The sequence below is a fragment of the Camponotus vicinus genome, unplaced genomic scaffold, assembly GCF_025532165.1.
Source record: "Camponotus vicinus isolate PSW18456_S1 unplaced genomic scaffold, iyCamVici1.0 SCAF_5, whole genome shotgun sequence".
NCBI lineage: Eukaryota > Metazoa > Arthropoda > Insecta > Hymenoptera > Formicidae > Camponotus > Camponotus vicinus.
Window position 1 is genome coordinate 3,461,259 of NW_028141977.1, and position 17,596 is coordinate 3,478,854.

Below are 17,596 nucleotides of genomic sequence, written 5' to 3' on the forward strand. Positions count from 1 at the left end.
TTTTCATCGGAGAAATATCTCCTCATGAAAAGTATCGACGCACTGAGAAAAAATCTGGTTGCATCAGTTAAAAAGAATCGGGCAGATTCATCAACCAATATGTTGAAAATGGACGAATCAAAATTCCTTTAGGAATTACCAGATGAGTATGATTAATTTCTTCCTGTTAAATTTACCAAATTTTTTCGATAGTAATACTAAATTTGCAAAAAAAAATGCATCACTGTGTTCATGTTTATTTAATATAACAAGAAGATTTATAGATCCAACTAGAAAATACTAACCAAATCCTTATAGTAAAGTCTATTAAACGTTCTAGTTACAAAAAATCGAGTCTTATCGTGATAACTAGAAATTCTGCTTGGTTTAACCAAAATGCCTTCTGTCATATACGTCTTGTTGATATAATCAAACGATTTTTCTCAGTGCGTGAATCTGATGGCTCCAGAAAATCGCTCGCGTTGCAGGAAAAGAGAAATAACTTATACTTCAAGTTATTGAACTCACTCTGCTGTATGACATAGGCAAATCCGTCTTTGACCCATTGGACGATACCGACTCGGTTCCCCACCTCGCAAGGAATTATCACCTCGCCGCCCTCCAGCACGGAACTGTTGCTCGGCCTAATCCGGAAATATTGTCCGCCGTCGCCTGTAACAGAAAGATAAAGATGATTTCGGTTCGGAAGCGCGTCCCCCGGAGGGACGATAAGCTCGAGTGTGTTTCCGCGTGTTACGATGAGCGTTTCACCGCTTCGATAAAGGATGAGGTGAGGTGAGGTAAAATAGGGGATGAGATGCGCCGTAGACTATAAAATTAGATTTTATTACATCGCGGAAATTGTCCGCGTGAAATTTACCGGTTATCTGCTATATCCGCGTCGATAATCGATTCCGCACATTCAGACGAATAGTTAAGAGTTTCATTAACGTTCTACAAGCAAATTTATTGCATACTTTTATAGAGAAGTTGCATTAGCGAGCAAAAAAATTTCTCTATATTTAAAAATGTATAAAAAACAAAAATTGGAAGACTCTCATATCTGAAATAGAGAAAACTAATTTACGTTAGCCTTTGGAATTAAAATATAACAAAATATTAATATTTAATCTGATATTAAGTGAATAAAAAGATATATAAAGACGCATTTCGAGATTTCTAAGATTATCATATTCGTTTAAAAGAAAGAAAAAAATGTAAAGCCAATTAATGCACAAGTAAAATACATAAGCGTAAAAGCGAGCAGAAAAGATTATTTCTCCATACTTGAAAATGTATAAAAAATAGAAATGGAAGACTCTCATACAGCTGAAACAAAGAGTACCTACTAATTTATATTAGCGCTTAGCCTTTGGAATTAAAATATAATAAAATACTAATATATTTAATCGTTGAGAAGCTGACATTAAATGAATAAGAAGATATAGTTATAAAGACGCGTTTCTAGATTTCTGAGAGTATTATATTCGTTTAAAAAAATCAATTAATGCACAAGTAAAATGCATAATCATAAAAGCGAACAAAAAAGATTATTTCTCTATATTTAAAAATGTAAATATAAAAAAGAAAAATGGAAGACTTTTATATATCTGAAACAAAGAATACTAATTTACATTAGCCTTTGGAATTGAAATATAACAAAATACTAATTAATCGTTGAGAATCTGACATTAAATGAATAAGAAGATATAGTTCTAAAAACGCATTTCTAGATTTCTAAGATTATCATATTCGTTTAAAAGAAAGAAAAAAATGTAAAGGCAATTAATGCACAAGTAAAATACATAAGCGTAAAAGCGAGCAGAAAAGATTATTTCTCCATACTTGAAAATGTATAAAAAATAGAAATGGAAGACTCTCATACATCTGAAACAAAGAGTACTAATTTATATTAGCGCTTAGCCTTTGGAGAATTAAAATATAATAAAATACTAATATATTTAACCGTTGAGAACCTGACATTAAATGAATAAGAAGATATAGTTATAAAGACGCGTTTCTAGATTTCTGAGAGTATTATATTCGTTTAAAAAAAAAAGTAAAAAAATCAATTAATGCACAAGTAAAATGCATAATCATAAAAGCGAACAAAAAAGATTATTTCTCTATATTTAAAAATGTAAATATAAAAAAGAAAAATGGAAGACTCTTATATATCTGAAACAAAGAATACTAATTTACATTAGCCTTTGGAATTGAAATATAACAAAATACTAATTAATCGTTGAGAATCTGACATTAAATGAATAAGAAGATATAGTTCTAAAGACGCATTTCTAAATTTCTAAGATTATCATATTCGTTTAAAAGAAAGAAAAAAATGTAAACCCAATTAATGCACAAGTAAAATACATAAGCGTAAAAGCGAACAGAAAAGATTATTTCTCTATATTTGAAAATGTATAAAAATAGAAATGGAAGACTCTCATATATCTGAAACAAAGAGTACTAATTTACACGAGCGCTTAGCCTTCGGAAATTAAATATAAGATTATGTTAATATAAAATATTTAATCGGGAATCTGACATCACATGGAATAAAAAGATACAGTAATAAAGACGCATTTTTCCCGATTTCTAAAACTATCATTCGTTTAAAAGGAAAAAAAAGGGGTGAACAGCCAATTAATGGTAAAATACATAAGCGTAGAGGCAAGAGCTTTCAGTTAGAGACTCGTAACTTCGGGATCGATAACTGCGTGGCGTACTAATAGCCACTCGGTTATCCAGCATTTATCGCGTGACGGCACATTCACTTCCGATTCCGTCATTCGCTCGTAATTTGCTTGCCGTTGCGTCTCATCGTCTCGCTTAATTAACTTTAATCGTGTTATTAAACCCTACCACTTTTTAGTCCGTACCGCTGATTATTATACACCAGACGAGAAGAAGATATTCCATACATATCAGTTACATGCTTCCAGTTGCCGGTGAACCGGTAAAGTAATCGCCAGATTGGAGTAATTTCTTATTTTTATCAGGCGAATGAAGTTCTAATTGCAACCCCCATCCCTCTCCCATTCCTTTACTCCTCCGTCTTATTGAGCAGCCCAAGCGATGCTCCTTTATGCTGACGTCGGATCGATTAGACTTCGCCAAGAACTCAGAGAGAGACAGAAAGAGAGAGAGAGAGAGAGAGAGAGAGAGAGAGAAAGAGAGAGAACAATTATGCTAATAATGTTAGTGGTCAGGCAAGCCACTAAGCTTACCGATACCGCCGCTGGAAGAATCAACGTAATCGGACGGTTTGGCTGCGATATGATCGATAATTCCTGTAACGTGTGGTGTTCCGCGTTCACGCCGCAACGCGGTATTGTACGCACGGGACGGGTTATGCATTGCAAGGGGACCTCTATCCTGTTTTCAATCGCGTACAATAATACTAGCGACGAATTCACGCGACGAACCACCCCTTTCGTCGACTGACAATCGCGCCTCGATTTGCTAAATATAATGTTATATAAGTTACATGGAATTTTTATGTCGAAAAAATTAATGTATCAGTTTTTAATACACAAAAATCTGTCTCTGTCCTTCTCCAGACAAACATTTTCCACCTGGCGGCTTATCACGAAAAATCGACACACATACACATATTGCAGCAGAAATGAAAAGCCTTGGTATAGGCTATGTGAAGTGATTTACAATTGAATCGTTTATATCGGAAACGGCATAGCTCTCGTTTTTTAGCCAAATTGAATCAACAATGCTTTTCAATACCTCAACTCTTTCTCTCTCTCCCTCTCTGTCTCTCTCTCTTTCTCTCTCTCTCTCTGTCTCTCTTTACCGTACTCGTGTTTTGTCTGAAAGGGACATGTGTCTATCATTCATCATCGCATCGATACATAGGTACTGTCATGAATCCATGTTAGTTTTGGCACAGATTATGAATTATTGTTGCGAGTTGCATTTTTTTGAGCGCAGAAATATTAACTTCTCTTGAACAGTTTTATTATAAAGTGCAATATTGATTTTGGAGGGCTTCTCCTTCGACAATATATATTTTAATATCGTAGTATCTTGAAAAATGGCAACAATATAAATTACATTTAAATTTCACTCTCTTGAAATAAAAAAAATATTGCGATATTAAAAATATTGGAAGCATAAAAATATCGGTGGAAAACTTTTATACTTCTTATAGAGACTGGATTTTTTTCTCACATTACAAATATACGTAATTTATTAAAATTCTGCAAAAGTTTATTTCCCCGCAGATGCTACTTTCGTGGTTGCTATAAAATTGACGAAATTGCCTCAAAACAATGTCCTTGTCGAAACGAGCGATTTAGTTATGCCATTACAAAAGCCAGAGTTATATAATCAATGGCGCGGGCTCCCGAATGCGAACAAATCCCTATGTATCTCTCGTGTTTATATTTTTCAAAAGGCCATTAATTTCCGCGAAACGCGTCGCATTTGATGGTGGATTTGCGATGACGCGCCTAAGCGAACATTCACGTTTCACCCAGCACGCACACGCACTTGGAATGATTCATTCGCGATGATCGTTCAGAGTGAATCGTGTAAATTGGGTCTGGCCCGTCCACGAATTTACGCAATACCGCCATCCATGAACGTCAAATAAAATGTAGGCGAACCGGTCCGGTCGATCGTGGGATCTAAACGCGTTTCGACGGGCGTCGCTTAATTTTGTAGCACGGACCGACCGACGGTCGACATTCGGATTTCGGTCCGAAGGGATTCAATGATTGGCCGCGATTGTGGAGAACGAATTAAAACGACGCGACGCGACGCCGACCGACCGTTCGCGGTCGAAGAGTTCGAAAACACACGAATAACGAGAAATATGAAAATAAAGTTTTTATAATTGAGTTCATATCGTACGAGCTCCCCGGCATTATCTGAATAAAAGTTTCATTGAGACAAAGAGGTGGGATAAGTGAAAAAAAAATCAGCTTTATCTCCACTTGCGGAATAAATGTTTCATTCCGTGAAAAATTGAATCGAAATTAAAAGCTGTCTATGTGTGACTCTTATCATTTAATAATAAAACGTATATTTTCGATTAAAATATAAATAACTTGTTATTAATAATAGCAAAATTTTTTTATTTAATTATTTTATTTATTTAATTTAATAAAAAATTTTTTGCTATTATTAATAAAAGATTTAAAAAAATTTTTAACCTTTTTTTTTGTTTATTGGCCAGTCTTTTCAATCGAACCTACAATTTTTTATTAATAAAGTAGAAATGTGTGCAACGAAATTAAATGAGAAAAGGATGAGAGAAACCTTAAAATTTTCTCCAAAAAAAAAAAAGGAAAAAGAAAGAACGTAGCATATGAGATGCATTTTTAGTGAAAGGTTAAAAATGTGTGCACAGCTCATTTTTTTTCAACCTGTAAGATTTTGTTTTCAAAAATCTCTTAATCTCCTTGATTCTTGAATTTTTCTTATGACAAAAAAGTCAAATATAAATAATAAATGAATTCTTTTCAAACGTATCCATTATGATAAGACTTAAAATGTCGTTATAAATACTTTATATCACGCCGAATGTATGTAAACCGGCTTAAGGGCGACATATAATTACCAGTGTAATAAACATACCTCTACAAATGCGCAGAGTAAACCTAGTGCCGAGGTGTGTACGCAACAAGAGTCGGCTGATTGCTTAAGTAAAATTTACCTTAACGCGCGAAAGCTTTCAGCGGATTCTTAATTGATGCAGAGCGGAAAACGCGCATAATCGGCCTAGAGAGAAATAAATATCTCGCGATTCTAAAAAAAGAAGAAACAAAAAAGAGAAAACGAAAGAAAGGGCGCAAATCCGCCGCGTGAAATATGCGAGTATTGGCTTCGCAACTTTTTTCCCGTACAACCTGCAACGCGTAACGCAACTTTACGCACCGCAGCTGGTCGTATACATTTTCAGTAAATTTTTGTCCCGAGTAAAAATAAATTCCGCGTTTTAAACGATCGGAAAACTGACGATTTGCAGAAATTATAATTTTCAGCGCGCGCAAATATTGATAATAAAAGGTTACAGGAATCAAGGGCGGATGTTATTTCGACGGTTGAAAATTTTAATTCGATATTACAAAAATATTTGCCTACATAAAATGAGACGGGAAAGTTTCCCCGAAGAAAAGCACGGAGGACGAGGGAGACTTTGGCGAAGGGAAAGAATCGACTCCAAATTGCTGGGAGGAATCCACGAGCGGAAGGAAGCGCAGCGACGGAATTCGGAACATCCCGTGTATATATTACATAGTTCAGACTCTTCCTCCGGTCTGTTTATTTCAGCACGGGCTCGGATTAAATCGCGTCTCTCATTCTTATTTCAATCGGTACGAAGGTATCGCCCGGTACGTGGCGAGGTACATAACGGGTCATCGACGTCCGCATAAATTCCGCGATTAATCGCCTCGTCGCGCCGATCAATTATTGAGCGAGTGCGCGTCTTTTTATCCTCCCCTGAAACACGTTGGTTGCCGGTGGCTTTTCCGTCCGCGCGAGAACCGTACATATTTACCTTTCCACCGTATTACGGGCAATTCTATGTAGATCTCGCTTCCTTCCCGCCATTAGAATTTCAAGCGTGGATCCGGCTCACGGAATTTTCGATAAAATCACCTTCGCTTCTCCCTCCATCTGATTTTTCGAGGGAAGGTAGAACTGACGTATTTCTCAAGCCTCTATTCATCGCTCGATCTTATCCGTTCCTATTTATTAATTTTAGTTGCGAGGAAATGTGCTTCTGGCGCAGACGAAAAAGGAAAAAAAATGAGAAATCGCGAAACGTATATCCGAGTATTTGATTGAACTTGGATTGCTTCGTTCCAAGTATTTGAATGTATAAGAAACATAAGTGTGTTTTCCTGATAAAGGGAAGCATTCACCCTCAAGATTGTCGCTTACCTCGAAACATCCTCCGTTGTTCCTATCGCCCATATTTCGCCAGTCAAACATTAACGTCGTAAAATTCGCAGGCATCAAAACAAATCCCGTATTTCTCGCCTTCCACGTCCCGATCGGGGCGGGTTCTCTGTATATTTGCAATGAAAAGGTAGCATAAATGAAGGAAGGACGCGGAATCTCTTTCCACCCCCTTCCTCTTCTTGCTCTCCTATTCTGAGGGGAAAAGACGATTCTCCGTCTCTCCCTCACGCTCGAAAATACAATTTCCAGCATTACGACGACATCTAATTCAATCCGCGCCGTTTCTTTCCAGCTTTTGTGTCCGCATTCAAGTCTCAGTCTTAAGGCGAATTTACGCTTTCGACGATTTGTCGTCTAAGCCAAAAAAGATGAATCGTATGGGTAACGATTCAGCGAACAGCTGACCAATTGCGGTGGAAGAAATCGGCACATTTTCTCTTAAAGATGGTTTTAAACTAAAGATTACATAATTTTGATAATGTCAAAAATCTCCCAGAGATGTGCATAAATTTTTCCGTGCAAAATGTGATATCGATATACAAGGTGTCCCAGACTTAACGAATCAGCCGTTAATGGTAGATTCCTGAGATCATTTGGAGACGAAAATTCTAATACCAAAATGTTGAGGAAGATGTAGTTTCGACGCTACAAAAGATTAAAGATAACCAATAGGCGCGCTACGTCCTCCTACTGCATCAAAAATACAAAAAAAATCACATTGAAGTATACGAAAGACGTTTCGTCACTAGGAGAGACGAGAATCAAGAGATCACGAAAAAATCGGAGAGCGATGCACAAGATTGCCGCGCATTTCGAGGACGAAGTCCACGCAAAAACGTTCGTTCGATTCGAACGAACTCGGTTTAAATAATTTCGATCCGGCGTGATTCTTCCTTTTGTTCGAACGTAAATTCACCTTTATCTGGATTGCAAGAAAGGTTCCGCTCTCTTCTCGTGAACAAGAGGAATGAAAGAGCCCGTCCTTTCGTACCGATTTCCCCCCCTCGTCGGCGATTTCATTCAGTTCGGTCGTGGCGCATCGCACGCGAAATGAGGACGTTCGTTTACGTGACACAAAAGCAGCCGGTTGAGTATCGACTCTTCTCTTTCGAGCGGGAAAGCGTATGAGCCTCCTTAAAGACGACGCCATCCCCATCCACTCCCATCCACTTCGTCGCGTAGTATATAGACCTTTTTTTCTGGACGGGGACTCTCACGGAAAGGCGCGAGGTAAGCTCGTGGAAAATTATTGGGAGCGCGTCAAGGCTCTGACCTCGAATTAAAGTACGAAACGGTCCGAGAGAATATTCGTCGAATAAGCCGCGGTAATTCGCAGCGAAAAAGACTATAACGAGCGCTTACATTATGCCGGGAATTCGCGCCGGAGTTTCCAGCCAGATTGCGCCGATATAAGGGTAAAAAGGGCGACTGGATATCTCTTGGTACATGGTAGGGTACTGGTATTTCAGAAAATATCTCCATTATCTTTTTTCGAGTACGGCTCATGCGCCATAATTATCTATAATATTTAGCTACAATTGCATTATGATCATTTTACCTCTCTGTCATTTGCTCTCTCGAAATTATTTTGATAATTATTTTGATAATTATTTTGATAATTATTTTCTATGCGGTCTCTAAGAATAGAAAACTATAAATCAAAATCGTCAGAATTAATAATAGAATTAATAATATATATAAAGGATTTTATTATATATATTATTATATATATTATTATATTATTATATTATTATATATATTATATATATAAAGGATTTTATTATATATATTATTAATAATAGAATTAATAATATATATAATAAAAAATAAATAATATAATAAATAATAAATAATAATAATAAATAACAATATAATAAATAATAAAATATAATAAAATAATATAACTTAAACTTAGGTATAAGATTACTTTCAGTTTGCCGTTTTTCTAGTTTAGTCAAAATAGACAAATGCCATGAATAATCATGTTTCGTATATTATTATTTTAAATTAGTGAGAAACACATTGAAAGGCGCGGAGGAAACAATGCAAGCGTAGATAGGGTAGCCGATACAATGATTGACTGATATGCGATATAATTGATCATCATCACGTTCCTATTCGGTCTGTATATTAATATCGACGTATCGGCTATAATTATTTTCGAAATAAACCTTGCAAGTGTTTTCTCTCGTTACCTTATAATCGTTCAGCACCGTTCAATATAATAAACGCATGATTAAAATCGGGTATTTAAAATGATGTTTCTTTCATAGATTCTATAGTTTATGCGTTATTGTAACATTCTTTTTTGTTTTATAGATAATTAAAAATAGTTCAAAATCGTTTAATTAAAAATATCATTTCTGACAAACTTTATTATGAAATATGTGCCTCTTTATGAGATTTTAATTTTATGATATTAGCATGTGTGATTATTATACAGGATGTCCCAGGGTCACCGCACGACTTGCTAATGGCAGAGTCTTGAGATCATTTGGCGACTTTTTCTCAGCGAAAATGTCGAGGCTCATCAATAACTTCCGAGTTACAAGCGATTCAAGATAAACTTTGTAGAGCTAAAAGATTACCAAAATTATATTCTTTAGTTAATTTCAGGCAGAGTTTATTTTAATAAAATTTTATCTTGAAGCTTATAAAGATATATGATGGCAAAAATTGGAAACTTGCAAAAAATGATGATAACCTTCGACATTTTCGCTGAGGAAAAGTCGTCTCTAAATAAACTCAAGAATCTGACAGATGATGTGATAATCCTGGGACACTCTGTACATTAAAAATATTCTGCTAACGGAGATGGTTTTTGCGTAGATTTTAATAATAGATTCCTAGTTAAAGATACATAATTTTATCGTAAATTTAGAAATATCTTTACGAGCTCAATGTGTCCGTCAAAATGTAATAGCGACCTCGTTTGTTCCATCTATCATCGAGACATGCAGTGAACTGGAGAGAAGATAGTGTATATCGAGCCGTATCTCTGCAGAATTTCAATGAGCAACCTCCGCTCGACATCGCTCGATATTATCAAAGAAACGTGTCTTATTCCGTATCGAGCGAAGGCAAGGCTCCTTGCGAGCCCTAGACCATCGATTTGCGTAATTAGTCGCACCACTGTGTAATTTCGTTGTAGTAATTGAGTTCCATGAATGTGCTAGCTGTGAATGCGATAATGGCTAGAATGGAGCCAAATACGCAAAGAAGCTGCTCAAAAGTTTTTATGAATCTATATATATTTAAATATCTAGTATAAATTATAAATCTTCGATAAGATTTAAATTTTACGGATAGAGATTTACACAGATCAAATAAAAATTAACGCATCGCGGCGCGAAATGGAATTTTATTTTAAAAATATATTAATAGAGAGAGAGAGAGAGAGAGAGCATTTTGTGCATTGCAAAAAATGTGAAACGAAGATACCTTGTTAAAGTCGTATTTGAGCAATTTATTGAGATGCACCTCTTGATCAGTAAAGCTATCCTGACAGGAGATACATATGTGACAGGTTACAGGTGAAACGTGTTACTACGTATATATTAGATATTAGATTTTCCTCGAATAGATGTTTGCTTTGGAGCTTATACAGGGCACCTATAAGTCACGGTCGACTGAGATCGTGCGACTCTTCACGGTCGAAGGCTTTCGCTCTATGCGGTTATAAAGCAGCGGTGCAGTCTGATCCGATGAGAAATTATGATTTATGATAGATGTCTACATATACGATATAAAGTGGCTATCGGAGCAGAAACGCCAAAATATAATCCCCGTCAACGAGAGAATTTCCTGCAACTCTATTTTCTCCCGCATGTAATATCTTCTTCATGATGTATTCGCCAGGACGTATTAAATATAATGTCGCAATTAAGCTTCAAGAAACGCAAACAGATGACAACTTCGTTCCTCTTAGTTGGTCTCGAGTGTAATTTCGTGTAACATAATTTAAGGCTTACTTGCCTTAAGAAATTTAATGTCGCGAATGAAAAAGTTGCGAAGGAGAAAGAGAGAGAGATGGTGGTAACAAAATTCTTTTTCCGAGAGAAAAGGTACATCGCGAAAGTTTCCGCGACTTTTCAAGTATGCTTCCCGTGTATATAAGGGAATAAATATTCTGCCTTTACGTCATCGCTCATAAGTTTCGACTTTTCTCGGTTTTATCGGGACTCCCGTCCAAAGTGGATAATTAAATTGTTACTCGAGTTAATCGATACCTCGAGATTTTTATTTCCGCGAGGCCTCGAAAACAACGTCTGCTGGTTACGATCGACCGGATGTAAAGCTTCTTCGCCGTCGTCTTTTACCGCAGCTCGCTTCCTCTCGCGCCTGGCGAGCTCCATTCTGACCGACAAGCGGGTTATTTCAACGCTCTTAATTGCGATTCTTCTCACAGATCGGCACGCATGGGCGCGGATCGTGGGATTGTTTCGTGTTTTCTATCGAGATATCAGGGAAGAAAATGATCTACATATGTAACACGCGCACGAAATGCCCTTTATCGGATGACGAGTGGATAGGATTTCGTAAAAATATAGATCTGTTTGCGTATTTTAGCTTAATTTAAATTCAAATAGATACACTTCTCACACAAATTTTGAAGAGGAAGGGAGAAGGGACGATAAAGAGACGAACTTGTAATGAAAGAAACAACTTGTAATGCGTAGCGATAAGGTATGCTATGAATACCGGATGTGTCCGATAAAATGAGACTAATAATTTGAATTTTATCTTGAGGATAGATAGTCGAGACATGGACGAATTTTTAATCATTATTTCGATTAAAAAATCGAACGGAACATTAAATTAAATCGTTAAAATCCAGTCGAGAGAATAATTAAATGCAACAATGCAATTAGTCTTCTGATTAAATTATTACAAATTTATTAAATAACAGTAATAGATTTAATAGCTATCAGAAATCAATTGAAGAGTGGCAACGATTTTTTTACATTTTTTATTACTAGAAGAAATTCATATATGCAATCGATGATATTATTTAATCATTGTTGCTTTACTTTTGCAGTTGCTTAATGTACACGTTCTGTTCTTAAATTAATTAACGATGATAACTGCATATTTAAAATGCAATTAACACCACAGCTACATCGTTAAACAAGTGGTGAAAAACGACTATCTGACATTGCACGCTATTTAACCGCATTTTATAAAGCGTTCAACCGATAATTACAGAACAATATCAACTTTGCAATTTTAATTAGTCTCTCTACGTAATGCATTAATGTTGAAAGTTTTTTCGTACGATATGAGTAAACAAGCAAAATTTAATAATTCGATTATTGAAATCTAGATTATATTATATGCCCCTATTAATCGATAATTTTAATTTATATAATAGGTAAAAATGGATGATAACACTATTATTAATGCAATATTTAACATATACATAACATTTTAATCACTGATTATAAATTTAAATTGTAAATTTAATTGTAAATTTAATATTTAATAAATTTTAATTGGAATTATGTTTTTATTGGAATTATGTTTTTTATCGAACTCTCTTTTCCTACCGACGTTACAAATTTTTTTTAACGGGACATATCAAATATGCACATAACATTATATCACGTTATATATATTTAAACTTGATGCAGAGTTTCTCATTGAGAAATAACTATTTGGAAAGGATTGTTAATCGAGAACGTTTGAGAAAAAGAGCCACTTCCAGGATTTTTAGTTATACAAATTGTCCATCATATTTTTGTAATGCAACAAGGGAATTGTTAAATGCAAAGCTATGCAAGTCTCAAAAGTATTTCTCATATTTTTATACTTTTCGCTACTTTACGTGAATGTCATAGCTACTTCATAATATGCAAATGAATTTTACTGTATTTGCCTCGAGTATTATTATACATTATTATTTATTCTCTTTTTCCCTATTTTTCCTACGTTTAAAATTTAAATGTATCTTTTCAATACACACATGCATTAAATTTTCATTGGTTTATTCAAAATGTTCTTCTGGCATTTCACATTGTTTTTCATACCTTTAATTTAGAAAAAATATTATTTACGTATTCATTAATTTTTTTCATGCTACATAGAATAATAATCATTGATTTCATTTGAAAAATTTGTTTCATTAAGCAGCTGATTGGAATAATTACTAAAAATGATAAACAAATAACGAAGAATATTCGGCAACAATTAAAGTATAACAGAAAATTTTTCTCAATTGCTTTAAAAAAACAATTGTGTTTATCTGCCAAAAGCCACGCTTTTGCGTTTCATAATCTCCGTTGGAAAATGGTGACGGTATTTTTCCCGAAAAATATGTCATGTCGCCACGACGTCCGTCGTCTAGTCGTTGTCGAGCTGTGCACAGCTCGACAGGTGCATCCGGAGGCAATATCGTTCGAAGAAAGATTTTTCGACGGGTGCGAGGAAAAAGTTACATAATTTCCCCGTCTAATTTCTGGCTCGTCTCGTACTCGACGAGTCGAAAAAAAGAAAGAAAGAGAGAGAGAGAAAGGAAGGGAAAAAGTATCTCGTTAGCGGACGCCATTGAATCGACCGAACGTTAGATCTCTCAACCGTAGATATCTGAAACGTAATCGCGACACTGTTATACATATACATGTAATACACATACACGATTGTCCTTTAAATTTATCTATGAGAACCCCTTTGCAGAATAAGGGTCGTAGAATTGGATAATTAATCGACTCCCGGCTGCACCTGCATCTGCGAACGTTACAGTTTGAGTTCCTTCCGTTTCGAAATGTCGCGACGTCGTGTTGGACGATAGTGACGTTAAAATATTAATGCGCGGAAAGAGGAATGTGGTTGAACGATTCTGCGACTTTTGGAAAATATGACGGTCGCATATAACGTATCTAATTGATATATTTCATTACGACTGTCGGAAACATAAATTAAAGGTATTGAAATATACATAATAATGTTTCCTACATTTTTTCAAATTTCCGACATATGTACATATGTACGCTCTGCATTTGAGAATAGTTATAAATTTATTTAAATGTGATGTATCACATATACAGGGTGTTTCTTAATAAATGCGAAAAATTTTAGGAGATGATTCTTTGTCGAAAATTAAGGGGAGTTTTTCATATAAACATATATTCCTACATCCCTCCCTGTAGAGTTATAGTCCTCCAAAAATGGAGGTACAAATTAGGTTTTTATTTTTTCTCAAATTTGGAACAAGTTAAAGAAATGAAATTAGGTGGACATTTTCTATTAGAAAAAGGTTATTTATTAATATTTTTTTCAGCCTCCCGTATTATTATAAGGGGAAACTAGCAACCCCTATTCAATTTTTTATTAGAACTTTTTAATGGGCCGGAATATGTTCATTTAAAAATATGCATTAAAAAATTTGATTTATTTAGTAACTTTTTCATTTCTTTTATTTCTTTCATAAAATCAGTAGTTTTCAAGAAAAAAAATAAAATACGTTATCGTGCACAGCACGATGCTAAATAGATTTCGAATTACAAGAAGTTAAATTGTAAAATAAAAATAAAATTAGAGTAAATAGTGGGAAAATTGGAACAAAAACAAAATTATAATAAAAATCTAAAAACCTAAAAAATAAAAACCTAATTTTTACCCCCTAAAACCTAATTTTTGGAAAAGTGTAACTCCACAGGGAGGGATGTTGGAGTATATGTTTATATGAAAAACCCCCTTTCATTTTCAACAAAAAATCATCTTCTAAAATTTTTCGCACTTATTAAGAAACACCCTGTATATTAGAATAAGTAAAAAATAAATAAATTATAAAATAAATACAAAATTGAATTATATATTACATTAAAGTTAAATTACTGCACAATTTGCTTAAAGAAGTTATATTTCCGTTATGTCCTACATGTATCCTTATCTTTTCATTCGCCAGAAAGCCTCCCCAATTTTCACCCTCGAACAATTCCCTAACTTGCGTTTCTATTTTCAATTCTTGACGAAGAAGAAAATTGCTTCAAAATTCAGCACGGAAGATACCATCTCGCTATCGTTGTTCAAGCTGTTTGGCGCACTCTGTACTCCTCTCGCGGCTTGTAATTCCGACAGAGCGAGAGTTTCGAGCGTTAGTTTCGATGCACGAGCGAGCGCGTTTATGCCAGCCCAAGTTGGATCATCATCGTACACGGAAGAAGATACGAAGAAGAAGAAGAAGAAGAAGACGTCGACGACGACGAGCGAGTCTAGGAGAACTGGGGCAAGAATGAGCGGGAACAGGAGAGCTGTTACAGGGATTATATAGGCCGTAGCAAGAGACGGTGGATGCTTATGTCGGGGCCTGAATTACGTGCATCGATTCACCTCAGGTTGGGGCCGAGTTCGGAAATGGGGAAAGTTTCGTGGCGGGCGAGCCGTCGTCGATCCTTTCGCAGGATGAAGAACGTCCTTCGGGTAAGCGAGACGTGGGATGTAGGGTAGGTAGGTAGGTAGGTAGGTTGGCTGGTTTGGATCCGCAGCCAATAGAGGAACTCGTCTCGCCTCGCTTCAGATCAGAAACTCGGATGTTGGCGATCGTTTGGCAGGAACCCTCGCTACGTTTCGCGTGAACAAGCTTTAACGCCTCTCTCGGATTAACGAGCTTTATCGGTTAGGTATTCGTGTGTCCGTGAGCGACGTGGGGTAATCGGTTGCTGGCGATGTAAAAACATGTCGCCCCGTTTACAACCTCTCTCTTTCGAGGATGATACTGTACGACGAGTTTGTACGTCACGGCCACGAGAGATTGGCTACGAGGGTATTTGCGTGATAACTAAGTATTATGTGGACATTAATTTTAACGTGCAACCTCCCTGCGGAAAGATTTATGAAGCCGTTGCGTTCTCGGCTAAAAACAAATGCTATAGCGTATGTATAAACACTAATCTCGCATCGTTTTGAAATGATAATCAATAGCGTGATATTGAGAATAAAATACGCTTTTCCTAATTAAATTTAAAAAATTCCAGAAATAACTCGTAATTATTATTATTATTACACTCGATTATTATTACTGCTCGATATCAAAATCAAATTTTTTTATTATTGATGTGAAAAAAACTCTATATAATATTAATATATAACATTAATATTATATAACAATATTATATAACATTAATATAACATTAATATAACATTAACATTAATATAACATTAATATAACATTAACATTAATGTAACATTAATATAACTTTAATATAACATTAACATTAATGTAACATTAATATAACATTAATATAACATTAATATAACATTAATATAACATTAACATTAATGTAACATTAATATAACTTTAATATAACATTAACATTAATATAACATTAACATTAATATAACATTAATATAACATTAATATAACATTAACATTAATATAACATTAATATAACATTAACATTAATGTAACATTAATATAACTTTAACATTAATATAACATTAATATAACATTAATATAACATTAATCACATCATTTAACTGTAACGTTGACAGCATTTTTCGGTTTACATTAATTATGCTAGTGTCATCCAACGAAAGGAGATGCTTTAAATACTTGATCGGCACAATTGACTGTACTATAAGAGTCCACAACAAAAATTTGCCGGACGCAAATTCGAGCGTTGCCCGAATTCTCGACATTGCCATGTGTCCAATTGCATTTTATTGGCAGACTGACATGCCCACTCGGGAAATGACGTACTCTCGTCGCTTTGTCATTTAGAGCATAGTATCGAGTATGCTGATGCGACCCATCCAAACGTTACATGTTAAATTGTTATCACATATTCTATCCACATAACACCGTATGCGAGTGCACAGACGCGATAAATGCGGTATGTTAATTTTGCACGGGAATCGAACGCATCGCGATGTTAAATTAATAGGCAATAGAAACTCCAATTTCTCGGTTGGTTTCTGCAACAGTCGATGGCTGTAATTTGCGCGAGTCAACCAGAGGGGGAGGAAAGAACTGATGCGAGAGAAATTTTACTCGCAGGACGCACCTGCCGTTTTTTGATGCTCTATTTAAATGTAAAGATAAAAGACGCGAGTGTCTTCCCCTGATAAAGTCTTGGAATTATTATTTTCCGTTGTCGAAAAAAGATTACCATCACGTCTAACCGCTGCTCGAGACAGCGAGTTATGGTAATTCAGTCGCTGCTGACATTTCTTTGACTAACGCCCGCTCGGACATCTCCCGTTAATTCGAATTATCTTTCTTGCGGATTGTCTTTCGCCCTCGCGGACCGTAACCCTTCCTCCCTCCAACCCTCCTCTCGCACACCCTCGCATTTTGCGCGCTGACACAAATGGGATTTGCATCACCGGAAATAATGAAATTCTAGGCAGACTTTATTACGGTGGGAGCGGCCGCACCAGCCGCCCCTTTCCGAATCGTTTTCTCTCTCTCTCTTTCTCTCTTTCTCTCTCTCTCTCTCTCTTCCCGTCCTCCTGAGGATGCGGCCCACTTTGTGACTTGGGACGAAATTGAATTCTGCGCGCTTTCGTCGGTTTAACTGCAATTTGTAAAAGTCCCGCACTCGCGGAGGCTGCACTGTCAGCCCCCGTCGTCGCCATCGCGAGAGCTCTCCGACATTTTTCAAAAGTCAACTTTCGAGACCGGCGCAAAATTTTCCCGCTCGCCCGCGCACGTTCCCATTATTAATGGACCGAAGTGATGTTTCAAACGGTG

General features: G+C 35.8%; 1 protein-coding gene across 5 annotated transcripts in view; it reads right to left on the reverse strand.

Annotated features, from left to right (window-relative positions):
- Sns (sticks and stones) overlaps positions 1-17,596 on the reverse strand; it is a 298,003-nt gene that overhangs the window by 78,085 nt on the left and 202,322 nt on the right. For 4 of the 5 annotated variants that reach the window (XM_083099161.1, XM_083099162.1, XM_083099160.1 and 1 more), the window contains exon 2: positions 508-651. The exons of the other annotated variant lie outside the window; for it this stretch is intronic. In XM_083099161.1, coding sequence (XP_082955287.1) covers positions 508-651 — 144 coding nt within the window. The remainder of the gene's footprint in view (positions 1-507; positions 652-17,596) is intronic. 5 annotated transcript variants of the gene reach the window in all.